At 38.4% G+C, this 16,328-nt stretch overlaps 2 protein-coding genes across 6 annotated transcripts; one reads left to right on the top strand and one right to left on the bottom strand.

Moving 5' to 3' along the window:
- Positions 1–397: 397 nt before the first annotated feature.
- Positions 398–8,628, bottom strand: ddi2 (DNA-damage inducible protein 2). Of its 5 annotated transcripts, XM_072452481.1 has the most exons (11): positions 8,511–8,628; positions 8,215–8,402; positions 7,700–7,832; positions 6,993–7,256; positions 6,316–6,442; positions 6,101–6,228; positions 5,893–6,021; positions 5,366–5,469; positions 5,081–5,273; positions 4,063–4,110; positions 2,832–3,106 (listed from the first exon to the last, which is right to left on the bottom strand). In XM_072452481.1, exons 2-10 carry the CDS (start codon positions 8,350–8,352, stop codon positions 4,100–4,102), a joined length of 1,227 nt encoding a protein of 408 aa, XP_072308582.1. In that variant the 5' UTR covers positions 8,353–8,402; positions 8,511–8,628; the 3' UTR covers positions 2,832–3,106; positions 4,063–4,099. The 5 variants fall into 5 exon arrangements, with proteins under 5 accessions (XP_072308577.1, XP_072308580.1, XP_072308579.1 ...); XM_072452476.1 differs by lacking the exon at positions 4,063–4,110 and having other exon boundaries at positions 398–3,106; XM_072452479.1 differs by lacking the exon at positions 4,063–4,110 and having other exon boundaries at positions 398–3,106; positions 8,215–8,399; positions 8,511–8,599.
- Positions 8,629–12,348: 3,720 nt separating this feature from the next.
- Positions 12,349–15,989, top strand: LOC140365761 (uncharacterized). The gene is made up of 9 exons (XM_072452322.1): positions 12,349–12,358; positions 12,462–12,498; positions 12,601–12,713; positions 13,230–13,349; positions 13,432–13,566; positions 14,588–14,773; positions 15,301–15,308; positions 15,466–15,586; positions 15,662–15,989. The coding sequence occupies exons 1-9, from the start codon at positions 12,349–12,351 to the stop codon at positions 15,745–15,747; spliced, it is 816 nt and encodes a 271-aa protein (XP_072308423.1). The 3' UTR covers positions 15,748–15,989.
- The last annotated feature ends 339 nt before the right edge of the window (positions 15,990–16,328 follow it).

The following is a 16,328-nucleotide window of genomic DNA, read 5'->3' as shown; positions in this document are numbered from 1 at the left end:
AAAGAAAAAAATATCCTGGATGAGACTTGACAGGTCCCGGTTTAAATAAATACAATTTAAAAGAAGATCCAAAGTTGACCAGATGACTATTCCACAAAGACGTACTATGTAACGCTTCTGGTGGAGGGCTGGAATGTCCCACAGTACAGCTTTAAACTCGTCTCCATGAGGAAAAGTCTGCGACAACAGCCAAGCCATTTCTGATTCATATCTGAAACGGAATTATAATCGAAGTAGAGAAGCTTCAATTCCATATTGTGGAACATTTCAGGCAACACATGTCCATTTAATTGATTAATTGTAATTGACTGAATAAATGCCCTATATATATATAACATGTATTATATTATTATTGATATTTGGAAAGCAGCAACAAAAGATCTCGGGCACAAATACAAAATGTACAAATACTATTACCATTTTATTTGCAATTTTTAAATTTCATACAAGATAAAAGTAAATAGTTCGATTTGCCTGAACATTATAGAACCATAAATCCATAAAATCCTAGACAAAGACAGGAAACATGTGTTGGACAGGATAAACAGAATTTAAAAAAAAATGAAATATGATTTGAAACAATATAAATTTAATTGTGCCAAAAATGGAAAACAATATATTGACTAAAGCTGATATTTTGTGTAATTTCTATACTTGTAATTCCATATATCACATCTGAACACTCATTTGGTATCTCAGTGCCATTCAGGGAAAAATAAAAACAACCTTAAACTTTTCAAAAACCTTTGAAAAATCTGCAAATGCAAGGCTAATTTAACACAATGTTTTATCTTTTGAAAGTCCAAATGCCCAGTATCTGACAGGGAGCGTATGAGTAAAAAAAAAAACTCAATTATTTGTCTCTATACACATAACTTAAAACAACTTAAATGTAAAGTCATCCATTGGCCATTTATACAATCAAAAAGAAAGTAAAATAAATCTTAAAAACAATAAAAATGAGCGGGCACCCACAACATCTGCATGCAAACACACCTCACATTTGAGACACACAAGAGTTTATTTCCACTTCTTATGATATTTAAGTGAAAGAGTAACGTTTCCCTGTGTTGGACGTGCTCCCGGTCAGCCGAGGTCCAGGAGTCATGCAGTTTAGGCCAGAGGTGAGAAAAAAAACAACCCCAAATCAATTATTCTAGAGTTTTAGAACTTTACATCTCACATAGACGTTTCGACTCTCATCCAAGAGTCATTGTCAATGACTCTTGGATGAGAGTCGAAACGTCTATTTTTTCAAACTGAGTCCAGATGACTACAACTGAAGCTTTTTATACCATTGTAATTCATTTTCAATAATCCCCCCCTAAAAATAAAATACAAAAATGTATGAAATGCCTTATGACGCACAGGCCCACTTTAACTTAAGCATTTCCTACATAATACTTTAATTTGCAGATGGGTTCATTCGTCTAATATTAAAAGCTAAAATAATTCTACATTATTAGAACTATGTCCCTTCATTGCAGTGTGATTGAAGCATTTTGTAGCATTTTTTTTAATACCAGTCCCAAAATCTATACTTGGTTTTTGACCCTTGAACCCCACTGTACTGAAAAACAAAAAACAAAAAAACCCTTTTCTAATAAAAGTAAAAACATGCAAGTTCAGAATAGTATTGCAGTGATTCTTTTGGAATCTACAGTATGAATGAAAAAACTGCCCATTGTAGTTTTGCGATTGATAACCTTCGTTGTTTTGATGCCCAGTCCCACTTTAACTCGAGTGTTTTTGTCCGATATAATACTTAAATTTGCAGATGGGATCTTCTGTCTAAGCAAAGTACTCGGTTTTGTTTCTCTTTCCACCTCTGGTAAAAACTTGCACTTAATCACCTTTTGTAATGTTGTCGGGATGATTCAGGTGGGCACGGTGATGCTCCGGGCTAGTAAAGCAAAGAGGGCCCTCTCCACCACGCCATTAGCCCTCTCCAGAGCCTCTGCAGCCTCCTGGGCCGAAAAACCTGCCGCCTGGATCCTCTGGATGTGCTCTACGGGGAAATGTCCGACTACAGTTTGTGGAGTTATGTTTCGAGATGAAAGACGGGCTAAAACGGGAGCTAGGGGGTCTTGGGGGCGAATTGAAGAGGCTGGAGTTGGCTCTGAAACGATGGGATTTTGCTTGTTTTCCACATTTAAAGGCCTAACAGTTTGTAGGTTGTTATTGCTAGCAGCCCTTTCCTTCTCAACATCTCCGTCTTGTGGCTCATCAAGATCTTCCCTAGACTCGTCGCTTACCATTTCTTGCACTCTTTCCTCTTCTCCGTGACATTGTTCTACTTCATGTTCTCCTAAACCCTCTCCTATCTCCACGTCTACGTCGTCTTTGTTGCTTGATAACGCAACACAATCGGATAGTCCCACGTCTGATACAGTAGTAGTAGTAGTAGTAGTAGTAGTAGTAGTAGTAATGGTATACGTATTAGTCGTAGTATGATGGTCAACTTTGGCATCGGTTGTTTGAGAGATGGCAGTACTAGGCGGTTCAGGTTGGCATGTTTGGGGATCGTCCGGTACAGAAGGCTGTGGCGGCGGGGACGATGAGGCGCTGCGGTTTTCACTGGACGAATTCGACACGATCAGCTGGTGCAGCTCCTTCAGCGCTGCGGCCAAAGACGGGATGCTGTTGGTTCGCGCGCGCTGCTCCGATCCGTGCTCGTTCCCCTCGACGGCTGAAGGCATTTCTACAGAGTCGGACGAGTCCTGCTCCATCGGCTGCACCGGGGACAACTCGAGCGCTGGATTTGTGGCGTCGTTCACGTCAGAAATCGATAGCTGTTCCGTTTCTCCTTCCACTTCTGTAGACATGGGAGACGTGGGGAGGGCCTCTGTACTAATTGGACAACCTGTAGGGGGTACTATGGAGTTAATCTGATCGGACAAGTGGGCAATATGGCTCCGAGATGGTCCAGGTTGGTTTAGGTCGTGGTTTTGACCCGTTGAGTCCGCCTTTGCGGGGACCATGGACGACGGGCCTGGGGTTGGACTCGGGGGTTTCTCTGAATAACTGGATGACATTTGGTCTAACATTTTGGGTAATGAGACTGGAGTCGGGTGCTGGGGTGAGGTAGTTTGTCCATCTGCAGTGTCTACGAGGAAATACAAGTGAATTAGAGCGCCAGAATCAGTCAAGATCCTTTTGAGTTAGAAACATTTCATTGAGATGAATATCCATCGTTATCAAATCAGTTTATTCAAAACAGTTCTCTATCAATGTATTGCCCTTGAACCGCTTAGCATCATCATGGCCTTTGTGCTTTGTTCTTTGTAAAGTCAGACTGTTCTGTGCGTTATCATAAACATTTCAATTATTTATCGATTTAAACATAATCATATTAAATAGAGAGCTGCTATGGGCACATTTGTCTATGCTGAGCAGAAGTTGACATTTCAATAAGCAGATTTTTGTTGTAATAGAGCAAGTTGATCAGGAAATTATCAGGCTCAATATTTATGGATTTCCCTTTTGGATATTTCTTATGACTCCACATCTGGGAGTATGACATCACATTTAAGGATCTGAAAGCCACAATTAGATTAGAAGATAGTCGCAGCTAGGATGTCACAAAATATAATTTGAGTTTACGATACGAACATCCTCATTTTATCATTCACGACCACCAGGACCAAACAAGTGAAATCCTTCATTTGCTTTCTTTCTCCAGTCCAGCTTTATTTTTTAGTTCTTACGATGATCATATTGTTACCTGAATAATCACTATTATCGATTAAACAAATGATTTTAGACATCCTGAGCTGCAGCTACAACAAACTTACACGCTAAATTTAATGAAACACAAATTCTTAAAATGTACCATTTTTCTTGTTTCAATCTAAATTTAAAACTCCTTGAAGCATTGACATTAAACAAGGCTATTTTGTTTCATGGGCAATATAAATCAGATACAATTTATCTGAACTATCAAGCAAACAAAGTAAAACTACAACATCAAACATAAAAACAGCAGCAAAATAAATCGGAAATGAGAGAAATAAACGGCAATGGACGTTTAGCGTTGGTCGTGGGTTGGTTGTTTTGCAGTACCTTGTTGGTAGGGCCCTCTCCTGCTGCCTCCAGTGCATCAGTTCTGTCCTGCTCAGGTTAGGCACACACCACACACATCATGCAAAGGACGAGAGAGTTAGCGGTCACACACGGGCATGCAACACTGTCAGCCTTTTCACACGCCGAGGCGAAAAGAGTCAGCCTCAACAGCTGACAGAAATATATGACATATGTACATGAAAGTCACCTGTTGTCAACTACCACGCAAACTAGCGATGCTAAAACTGTATATTGTAAAGCAATCATTAACATTTCAGACTATATTTATAATGCAACGCCATAATAACGTTACATTCTATATCGTTTTCAACTTTATTGTACTAAAATGATAAAGAATAATCTCAATACTAATAATACAAAGCTATTGCACACATTTGCCGTTGTACCTAGGCCTGTCACGTGCGATATATTGTTGAAGGAAATATAGACAATAAACGATGATATTAAAACCCTAAAGTAAAAATAAAATGAGTCCATAAAACGTTTTTAAATGTGTCTTATTGTTAAAAACATGATCTGCAATAAATAAAGTTAATAAATAGTAGTTAGATATATTCAACTGTCTATTATCTTATAACCTTTTAAAAAAGGTACAGACCCCCAAAAATGATTGTTTAATTGACCATTTATTGAACAATAAGTCAATATAGTAATTATTGTGACAGACCTAGTTATATCTAGGGTCAATAGGGTCAGTTATATTTTCATTACTGAAACTTTTATTGCAATGTGGACATCCAACCAGGTCAACTCTAAAGGGCAAAGAATTTAATATTTTTTTTTATTGTCATGTAGCAGAATGAGAGACCTCCTTTCATAGAAATTAAATACTTTAATTTATACGCAAAAGAGCTTCTTACACACTGTAATGCTCAGTTTTTCTCATATTTGATATAGAAATCAATGAGGTGTAGAAATAAAACAGTAAAAAGCTTCAAATGCCACATGCAGATGTTGTTCGGACTAAACTGAAAAAGAGTTCAGAGTAGGTGCTTACCGCTCTCCTGTATGGAGCGCTGCAGCGCCTCGGCCAGTTCCCTGTCAGCCATCTCCTCAGGACGGCCCTCCTCCCTGCCCTCTGCTCCGTACGCCAGGCGGGCGCACTCCGGCAACTCCGCCTCAACCAGGAAGCGGGTCTCAGTGCCAGTGGTGCCTATTAGAAGCACGTTCTTTTTCAAGTCAATAGAGCACTGCAAAAATAAATAGTGAACAATTACTAAATTTGATTTAAAACTTACATCTGCTTTAGTTACTTTGTATTGAACAAAGACTAATGGGCTACCTGATGTCTCTTCAGCATGTCTAAACCCAGAAGCATATCCATTGGCTGATCTTCCAGGATGGAGAAAGAACAAGGCAAAAAGTCTCCCTCGATCTGGACCTGAGCTAAATGGAAGCACACAGAAGAATTAGTGACAATGTAACATATCTGGTAATTAACTAAAATGAAAGTAAATTAGGAAATTAGAAACCCAGATCTAAATCAGGAACAATAAACAATATAAAGAGTTCATCTAGGTGTAAACCAGTTCAGAACAGAACTGTAGGTCCTAAACAGGAGATCAGGTTTTACATCCAGGAATATCGATATATTAACAAATACAAAGAATGATGTGCCTAGAACTAGAATTAGTCTGTACAAGGCCCAGAGACACCGCTGGGTGCTACACTAGCATAACTTTAGCTAGGTCCCATGGGCACAGTGCCACTGGGAGACAGGAAATTTAGATTATATCTAAAAAACAAAAACACCTCTTTGTGTACTTACAATTTTATTAATTATTCAACCTTGGTCTGTGTTAAGTTTACCCAAATGGACTCTGCCGATGATCTTCTGGGTCCCCACTCCTTTGGCGATGCCAGCCCAGCGCCGGTCCACCAGCCGCATGATGTTACAGCGCTCGGCACAGGCTTGGCTCATGATAGTCATTTGAGCTCCTGGAGTCAAAGACATTGAGTAAGTTAATGAATACAACATGCGTTTGAGCTACTGCAGAAGCAGCATTAATTTTATTACCTGAGTCAACAAAGGCCTTTACCGGATGTCCATTAACTTTGCAGTTTATGTAAAGCATTACTACTTGACCAAAACTTTCTGGTGCCTCCTCCATTGCAATTGTCATATTTTCTTCTACATTGCTCTGTCTGATGTGAAAAACAAAACAAATATTACAGCAAAAAATAGCATTAGTGAAGATAAACCATAATAGCCTGGATGACTGAGAAACATACCTAATGTCCTCCTCAATTTTAGCCTGAGCTTCTAAATCGAAGGGATCTGCCGTGAGAAGTCTGATTCGTTCTTGTTCTCTTTTGGCTCGATCCTGCTGTTGCTCCAAAAACACTTTTGTAAATCGTTCTGAAAAAGAAAATGTTACATTCCATAACCATCCTTTATCAGGTTAACATCAGAGTTCTCAGACTCGATCCGTAGATTGAGAATGACTCTTGGATGAGCGTTGAAGCGGTTTGTTTTTCTAAAAACGGTGTCCAGATGACTACAATTGAATTTTTTTCTACAAAAAGGCTGGGATTAAGGCTGCACTGGGTAAAAATAGAAACTACAAAAAAGGCAGTGCTGGAGGGTCTAAGCAGGTTGATTTTGGGTATTTGTCCACAACGACTCACTACTTACAATTGCTTACTAACATAAACATTCAAAGTTCATATGAGGTGTGAACACAACAGTGGTATGCACTGCAAGAGTCTGGTCTAAACTAACTTTTTTCACTCGTAGCACTGGGCTAGTCACACTGACTTATGGCCCCTCGAAGTAGGGTTTTTTCCCACTTACACAAATACAACTGAGTGAGATTTTAATATGTGCACACTACAAAAATCATTGATCAAACTGGCAATATTTGGGTTTGTGGGCAAACCTGTAGACTACATGTATTCATCACCCTCACCTAGATCTCCACTGAGCAGGGCCTCTGCGAGTGGAGGGTTCCTCTCTTTCAGGAGTGACAGCTCATGTGGACTGGATAACAGCATCTGCTGAAGTAAGGCAGGGTCCTCCAACCCCGAAGAAGAGGAGCCGCGGAAGGCCATAGGTGTGGAAGGCTGTGCACTGCGCTGTGGCTGCTGTGGAGACCTCACAGGCGCATTACGCTGGTTATTTGTACCCGAGGTTCCCGGGACAGTGATGGACCGAAAGTCTATGTGGGGCAGACCTGCAGGCACAAACAGGATGTTAGTAGAAGTATTGGAGTCAATTAGACATTATAAATTACATACACAAACTTATATACAATTACCTGGTCAGCTTCACCAACTCACTTGGTTGATTGTGTCTCTCGTGCTCGTGGCTAGAGTGTTATATCTATGACTAAGGTTGATACTATTAACCAAGCATGACTGTGCCACAACCGCAGCAGACTTAAAAACTATTACTAATTTTTACAATCAAATAGAGCCCAGTTTTTCTATTGGTAAAATATCTGTAATGCCAAAGTTGCTTGTTTAATGGTAAACTAAAATGATAAAAGACTAAACTGAATTAATTAGTTTGAGATGTATCCTCCTTTACATGGTTTGTCTGTAGTAAGAGGCATGTGGTCTTGTATGTAGCCTTAAATGCTGAGAACCATGAAGTATATATTGAAGACTGCATTACCTGGAAAGCCTGGTTGCGTTGGGGGAGACGGTCGTCGTTCAGCTTGTCTGAGCTCCACCACATCTCCATCCTTTACTCCATAATTCCCCAAGGCACGTGTGGGGTCTTTCATCTCCTGTTCTACATAAACTATCTAAAAATGCAAAATCGTTGTATTTTGACACAGTAAAATCACACATCACATAGATACAAGACACCATGACAAAACAAAAACGTAGCACTTAGCACATTCATTGCATTTGCTTATTCTTCTATTTAACTTGATAAAAAGAAAGTGAAAGGTGAGCTTGACTTGTTTGAATAGTTAATACAATTTTATATCCTCAAATAAACCAGTAGAATCATTATTAAACACATTTTTTATATGACTTGTGTGAAATTTCAGTACACACAATTGTCACTCTTGCATCTCAGATTTAAAATAGATCAAAACAATCATGATTCATGCTAGCAGAGGTGCTAAAGGTAGGCTAAATGGCTAGATTAGCTTCATTAGCTCGGTGGCTCTTCCTCACCTGGATCTCTACCGCTGGGATTCCCGACTCTATTTCACACAGAGCCACAAAGTCTCTGAGCTCCAGCTCCGGGGACACGTCCAGGGAGAAGATGGTCTCGGGACGGTCCCTGGGAGCACAGAAGACGGTGACCAGCATCGCTCTGACGGGACAAACTCACCGGACTAACCCGCTGCAGCAGAGAGCTTCTGTGATACAAAGGGAACTCCGAGTAATATTCAGGTCTCATCCGATATAAGTGTTTATTCTGTTAAAGAAAGGCAAAATCCCGAAGTCGGGGTTTGCTTGGCACTTACTCGACTGAAGTAATTAGAAAGTTTCGGGTTTAAACAACAAGCAAAACAACATCGGTATCGGTTTCGCTCGTAGAGTCGATTTACGGCATGTCGGGAGAGATTCTGCTTTGTGGCTGAAGCTCTCATCTGAACAGTGCCCTCTAGCTAGTGACGGCGGTATTGAAACAGGCCTTTCGAAGCCCGGAAGCGCATGCGCTTTGAAACATAAGTCAAAGTGTCGGTGTAATCCCTCATTCGTCCAGGCGTGTTCCATAGTAGAAAAAGCTTCAGTTGTAGTCATCTGGACTCAATCTACTAAAGATAAACTGAGTCCAGATGACTACAATTGAAGCTTTTTCTACTATAAGTCAAAGTGCTGATCACGAGACTGAGATGGTCATGCTCAGTCTCGTGACCATGGATCTTTTTTATTTTTATTTAACATCACACAACTGAGTAAATACAAAATAAAAAACATGGCTGCATGTCAATAATCTTACAATTATTTGGTTGAGGAAATTAAACACTAAAAGACAATGGATACATTTGCTAATAGATAGCAAAGTGCATAGAGAATAAGGAGGTTCACATTCAGCTCAAGTCCAGAGAGTCCAAGGGGACTTCACTCATATGGGAGTACATTGTTTGGGCTTTAGGCCCATTCATACACTTCAAGGATTTTATATATAATTTTATCTCACTTTTAAAGAAAACAAAGTTGGGGACACACTTTTGGATTTGTGGATATTTTTTTTGCAAGACATAATATTAGATTATACAGACCATGGATCTGTTAGCTCGTGACTCAGACAGTCCCTGTTGTTTCACGGGTGTGTCACTAGGGGCCTTTCGTCTCAAACTGAGTTCATGGAGGACCACACTAAAGAGTCTGTTTCAAATATGACTCTATAATGTCTCAACCTGCTCCACAACGTTTAAAAAGGTTGTTGTTGTTGTTGTTACTTTTAATGGCGGTTGGCAGCCAACTGAAAAGGTGCATTTACCACCTACAGGAGTTGTACGTCTTTAAAGTATGTGTAATATAATAGATCCATGTTTTACACTATTTCGTAAAAAAGCAGAGATAGAAAGAGCGAGAAAGAGATGTGCGCCCTGCTCTGCTTCTGACCCATGTACTGACCGCGCATAGTCCATGGATCTGGCATAGTCACATTCTCGACCAATTCCTAAGTTGGTCCAAACAACAAAAAGTACTGTACTGTACATATTGAAAAACTCAATCATTTAGATGTTCAACCGACCTAATATTAATGTTCCAAGTCTTATTAAAGGCGTGGTGGCATCGAAACTATGTCAAATGCAAAATTTCGAATGATTGACTTTGTCATTCGACAAATTCAACATTGTTGGGTTGTCTGTGGCCCTCTGCTCAGTATAAGTTTTAAAATGCGGCCCTCGATGACAATAGTTTGCCCCCCCTGCTCTAGGGTCTGTACCACTTTCTCACATCGCGGTCTGATGTTGTCACGTTGGTGCAGTGGCTCGCGCGCTGACCTCGTGGACACAGCAAGATGAAGCCCTGTCCTTCTCACATGTTGCTGCTTTTCCAATGCAAGAGAATAAAAGCACAAATAAATCGAATAAAATAGACTGCGTCCCTCCACAGAAGGAAACTGCCAATTTAAAGATAAAACCTCAAATGTAAAAACATATTGAAAATCACATTATTCTAGAAACACAGTTGCATCTATAATAATAAATAAAATGCGCCATTGCACATGGGATGGGATGGAATCACTGTGGATGTGGTAGTACTAAAACATACCACTAGATGTCCCTCTGGAGAAGTGTTTCGAAACCTCCAAACGTTTGGTTCAAATGCTTTGCTGTTTCATGAGGCTTCACTTTGCCAATCACTACACCTAGTTGCAGTTTAATAATTAAGGCGAGACTGTCAAGGAATGTGGTCAGGGGTGGTATTTTATTTAATTTTTTTAGGTATTTACTGATACTTTATTAGTTCTTATAAGCATATCTTTAAAAAAAATTAAATAAATTCTATGTAGTAATTCTGATTCTGATACTAAAAGCGCATATGACAGCTTCTCATGTTTTAAGTATTAATTTGTTTGATGGGGTAGTCCTTGTGGCAAATATTCTTCATAGTTTCACTAAAGTCATGTTGCCGTTTGTGAAAAAAAAAAAGGTAGGTAGGCAAGAACGCCTTTTGTTATAAAGCTACATAGACATAAAGCTACAATAGATGATGCATCTCAAGGGGCTATTATTAATAAATAAATAATAAGGAAGTTGTGCTGATAATCCCTCAGTCTACTTATTTTATCAATAAGTGACAATCCAGCAAAATGCAGAGACAATTTACATGCAACAGACACGATTTTCTGACAGTTTAAACTTTCATTTAACAAAATAAAGGCGTTATTATTTGTCACATCATAACCACTGTGTAATGTATATGGATTTTTGCCCTTGTTTACAACTATTGTGGACTTACCATGACATAAACATCACTATAACTGTCAAACTGGGGAGAAAAAGGCAAATGTTTTTGTCAAATTGTAAATATAATCATGTTCATTACGTATTAGTGAAATATATACATAAAAGAAGGTCCGGTGTAGGTGCTACTTAAAGGGGTGATCTCCCACGGAAGAAACAAACAATACAATTACATTATTCCACTGGTACAGACACCTTATGTGCATATAGAAGGTGGAAACATTTAGAAAAAAGCCTTTGAAGTTTAAATGCCCCATATAAGTCAGTAGATGCAAGCTGTTTAAATGTACTAATAAAACATGTTTAGGTGTAGATTGGACGTGAAAGCTTGGCGGTTCAGAGACACAACAATGCACTGGTGAGCGTAAGCACCAAACAACAACAACAACAACAACAACAACAACCTTCAAGTCAGTTCCATATTGTTAAAATTAGATTGATGCATAAAATCAATCAAACATGATGCACAGATCATTGACAGACTGCATATGACATAATTTGCCAATTTCAGGTAGAATACATGATTATTTTACATATGAGACAGAATGAAAATGGAAAAAAATATAAATAAATCATTTTCACAAGATTATGTGAGAGAGAAATTATTAGTCTAGACATTCTTTTCTGAAAACAGTGGAAAAAAGATGCTTTGTCTGTGTGCTGTTACAGTCACTCATGCACCTGGGACTTTTAGGCATTTTTTTTCTTCTCAATACATGTGAAACTCAAGGTGTGTGAGGTACTATCTTGCAAAATAATCAGAATATGTGTTTCCATTTGCAGAGCAACAGGCTGCAGTGACAAAACAATGCAATGGTGCACGCTTTCCGACTCTTTCAACCACCGGCTCTTTCCAGCGTAAAACCAAGAGCAGACAGTTCAGACAATGATAAATCAACTGATTTTGCAGAATTGGTTTTACCCAATAGTCAATGATTCACAAGCACAATTTTACAGAAAACTGATTGTATTAGAACATAATCAACATCATTACAATCTTCTTTTGGCATATCATAGACAGTGGACTGGTACTAGCTTGGAACACAGGATTGCTTTGTTTAAAAGCTGCTACAACAATATTCAAATTTTGTGCAAAAATGCAATAAACAAATAAAGCAAACAACAACAACAACAACATCATCATCGATTTAACAAAACAATAGCTGCTTCTCGCACTTAAAATGTGTGACCTTTTGCTCAGTGAGTCAAAGTTTAAGTTTAGTTTGTGGCAAAGGCTCTACCCACCTTTTATGAATGGTGGTCGCGCTTGTCGCTGTTGATGTCGAACGTTATTTGATCATTTTTTAATTTACATTTGCACACATACGGGGTTTTAGCACTAAAGGCTAAACGTTTCAAAGAGCAATCGCTATAGAAGATGGCAAACGGCACATCAGCTTTGACATTTTTCTGTTGTTTTTGACATTTCTGCCGTTCATATTTCCACAGCGCATACTGCGTTTGCAAATGTTGTGGTTTTCTTTCTCATAGGAGTTTCCAGTTCAGTTCAGTGTCAATCAGATTTATGGTAAACAATTGAGTCACTGTGGCCGTTACGTCAGTTATTTAAATTGATAATGGATTGGAAGTTGAATTTTGTATTCGATTTCTCACTGTGGCGTTCACGCAGGAGACATCGGCTGCCTGTGTCGCTACTGAACATGTGGTTTCCCAAGTGTGTCATATTCATCTGGAGCTTTTATGCACTAACACAGGGTTCAGACGCTTTCACCTGCCACAAAGGTAAGATATCTAAATGTTCCTGTAACAGTGGTATTCAATTTAGTGATATTATAGCATTAAAAGACGTTCAGCTTTTGGCCATAAGTGCTGGGGCATGGGAACAGTATTATCATTTGTTTCCTTATCTTTAAATTGGCTGCTGCAATGAAAAAGTAATAGCTAATTGGTATTTGTAAGGTGGTATGGCACTGCACACGAGAATAAAGTTGGGTTAAGTCAAGCTCTATGCCAGCAGCGCCTAAAACCACATTGAGAAACTATTTCTTTCTGACCTCAAAACTCCTTTTTGTTCAGAAATGCTCCGTTGTGTGTTGTTTTTGTGTTTTTGTAATATGTTTGGCTGTTCCTTAAGTGCTCTTTTACTGCCCGAGCTAATTAGACTCTTGTCTGAATCTGAAGAGTCATTGATTGTTATGTCTTCACATTTATGGACTGTTTCCAACAATCTCTGTATGATACATTTACAGACAGTAATCAGCAATATACAGCCATGTTATGTTTGATGTCATTTTATAGGTCAAATGGTGGTGAAATCTAAAAAAGGAGTAAACAGATGTGATAGTTGCCCAAAGAATACCTTCCAGTCTAAAGAAACCACGTCCCAGTATTGCGAGCCGTGTCGAAAATGTGCAGATAGTAAGTCATTATTTCCATATCTCTCCATGTTTTTGAAATTGCACTTTTGCTTACTCTTTTACCTGGCTGATTCCTGTTCTAGGCATGGGGAGTGAGACTCTGGAGGCATGCACAGCAGAAAGAAACACCAAATGCAAATGTCGAGAACATTTTGTTCCGCTGGAAAACGACTCTTCCACTTGTGAATGTGCTAATGGGTTTACTATACGCTTTAGAGGTAACATGTTATTTTCATTGTAAGCTCATTATGTATAACATATGTATAACTTTGATTAACTGGTTCAATATCATTAATTGTAATAGGCTTTATATCTTAACACTTAAGACTTTAATCATGTTAGATTCGGATAGAGTATATTATAAGTTAAGTTAATTCTGAAGTTTGTGATACAGGAGGTTTTTCTTCCTTTTGGGCTTATTATGTTTGATCTTATAATTTATTAATTGAATCTTTCTCATCAATTGCTTGATAAAAATATAAATACATACTTGAACTGGCATTCTTGGACTCTAGACTCAACTCAAGCTATAAAACCACATATTTTGAGTATTTGCGCCAGTAAATCTGGCACTAATTTTCACAAATGTCATTATTATTTTTATATATTACTTTGACCCACCGAAATGTGGAGTTCATCCAAATCTTCATAATAAATCTAATGTGGAACAGTTTTTTGTTGTTGTTACACTGACAGAAGAATACAGTGGAAATTGGAGGGTGAGTGGGAGCAGCTGCCATAGTGGGAGGATTTTGCATGAATTGTTTCATGTTTTAGGTTATAGGGGGAATTGTAACAATTCATTGGTAAATCAGCAGTTCATGGAGCACATTCAAAAATTCTTTAGTAAATTTTTATGAAGCTGTACTTTACTAAGTACTCTTTTACAGTGGATACCTTTTACTTCTACTCTACAACATTTGGCACGCAGAGTAAGTAAAGAAAAAAATAAAGCATATTTTGAGCAAACAAAATGTATTAATAAAAACAAGTAGATGAATTATCAAATCAGTTGCTTCTGTTGCCCATAAAATTGGCGCAAATCTTTGTGAAGATCATCACATTTGACACTTTGAATAGCTATTTTGAAGTATTGGTACTTTTTTTTCTACTGCTTGACTAAACACAGATCTGATTCAGCGCAGGCTCATGTGTGTTTGAACTATGAAAACTGAAAACGTCTCACTGCTCTTCCCTTATACAGTGTCCGTCCAACTGTTTTCATTATTACCTTTACAGAGTGTGTCAAAGAGGAAGAAAAGAGCCAAACTAAAGTGACTGCGTCCATCAAACCTCATCACCTCCTGACCACTCTGACCTCCCCTCGGCCACAAGAGAGAGCTCCAAGTCCAACTCCAAGTCCAAAACCTGCTCATAAACCTACTACGATTGCCACTTCTCATCCCGCCATCAAAATTATTTCAAGTAAGTTATTCATTTACCTGGAATGTTTCACAATCGGGCATTAAAATGATCCATCGCCACCGAGTCAAGCGGGGTACGGCATTACACAGAGTCACAGGTCAGGGGTCTCATTAACGACGTGTGCAAAAATGTTGCATTCGGGATCGACAAATGGTCAAAGTTACATGAAAATGAACCAGAAATTGCTCCAAAAGTCGGCTATGCGCTTTGAGATTTTCAGTGTGAGGCAGAGGGTGATCTGAGCTACGAGAGACGAGAAGTTAGCAAATCTGAAGAAGTTTGTAGAAATTTGTAGAAGTTTGTAGAAGTTTGTAGACGTTTGTAGAACTTTGTAGAACTTTGTAGAACTTTGTAGAACTTTGTAGAACTTTGTGTTTTGTCCGAATGTACATTTTTAGTCCAAATTCCATGTAAGGTTTTATAAATGCACTTTATAAATGCTCGCTGCAAGAATGTATGTTTTTTGACACAAGAGATCATTTTAATGCCCTACAGTGGGACATTCCAGACAACTTTCACTTCCACAGGATTACCAGTAGATCAATGACCAATAGTTGTTTCACAGACGAAAAGTCGAAAAGGCGAGACAAGGCTAATAGAAACGCAATAGAATCTCCATGGAAACGAGCATGAAGTTGCACACTGCAGCTTTAAGTATTTCTCCAACATGTTTCAATAAATGTTTTCAGTAGGATTTGTTTATATTCTTTGCAGTTGTGGGTCCTATATTTCTGATTGTCACATTACTGATTCTGACGGCTTTGATCTGCAAACTAAAGTTATTCCAGCGCATGAAGAGGAGGCCAGAGCAAAGTATGTACACAGATGATTTATTATTTACATTTGTAACTAAAGACACAATGCAGAAAATGTTATAATATTTTACAGCAAGAGACCCTTCATTTCGGATCCCAGTGGAGGAAAGTGGAAACGGCAGCCAGGATTCTCTCAAAGAAAACCAGGAGGAACTGTGAGAAGTAACACAATTAAGACAACTAGAGCAGTGGTTCCCAAACTGTGGAACATGTACATGATCTGGAAATAGAGGTGTCATCTTGTCTTAATACCAGAGATACGATTTGTATTGTTTTTATTTGTGTCTGCCAGAATGGCCTAAAGGTTTAAATAGCAATGCATGTGCTTTAATATTATTGATAATTATTGTATCAGCGTTCAGAGTACATAAATGTTTTTGTTTTGCATCAGCGAGTATGCGTCTGGCCGTCCAAAGGGTTAAGACTAAACAAAGTTTAAAAAACACTTTAGCCTTCAGTGGCTCTGAAAGACAAGACTGTTACCGAGTTTAATTTCACCTTAAACATTTTGAAAAACGTCTATCATTATTACTGATTCCATTTCTTCTGACTTTTGGAGTCAATCCAACAATCAGAATAACATTTGCCCTATGATTTGAAAAAAAGCATATTGGTTATAGTTTTTAATTTTTTATTATTTTACATTTTCTATTTGAGCGCTGTGATTCTATGAACTGTGAAATTTGGGTGCTGTTTTATTTTTCAAACCTCATATACAAATTATTTACATATCACATATA

This window comes from Eucyclogobius newberryi, unplaced genomic scaffold (assembly GCF_026437365.1).
Source record: "Eucyclogobius newberryi isolate DKJ021-1_F unplaced genomic scaffold, fEucNew1.0.hap1 SCAF_19, whole genome shotgun sequence".
Lineage (NCBI taxonomy): Eukaryota > Metazoa > Chordata > Actinopteri > Gobiiformes > Gobiidae > Eucyclogobius > Eucyclogobius newberryi.
This window is presented reverse-complemented; position numbering and strand designations above follow the sequence as displayed.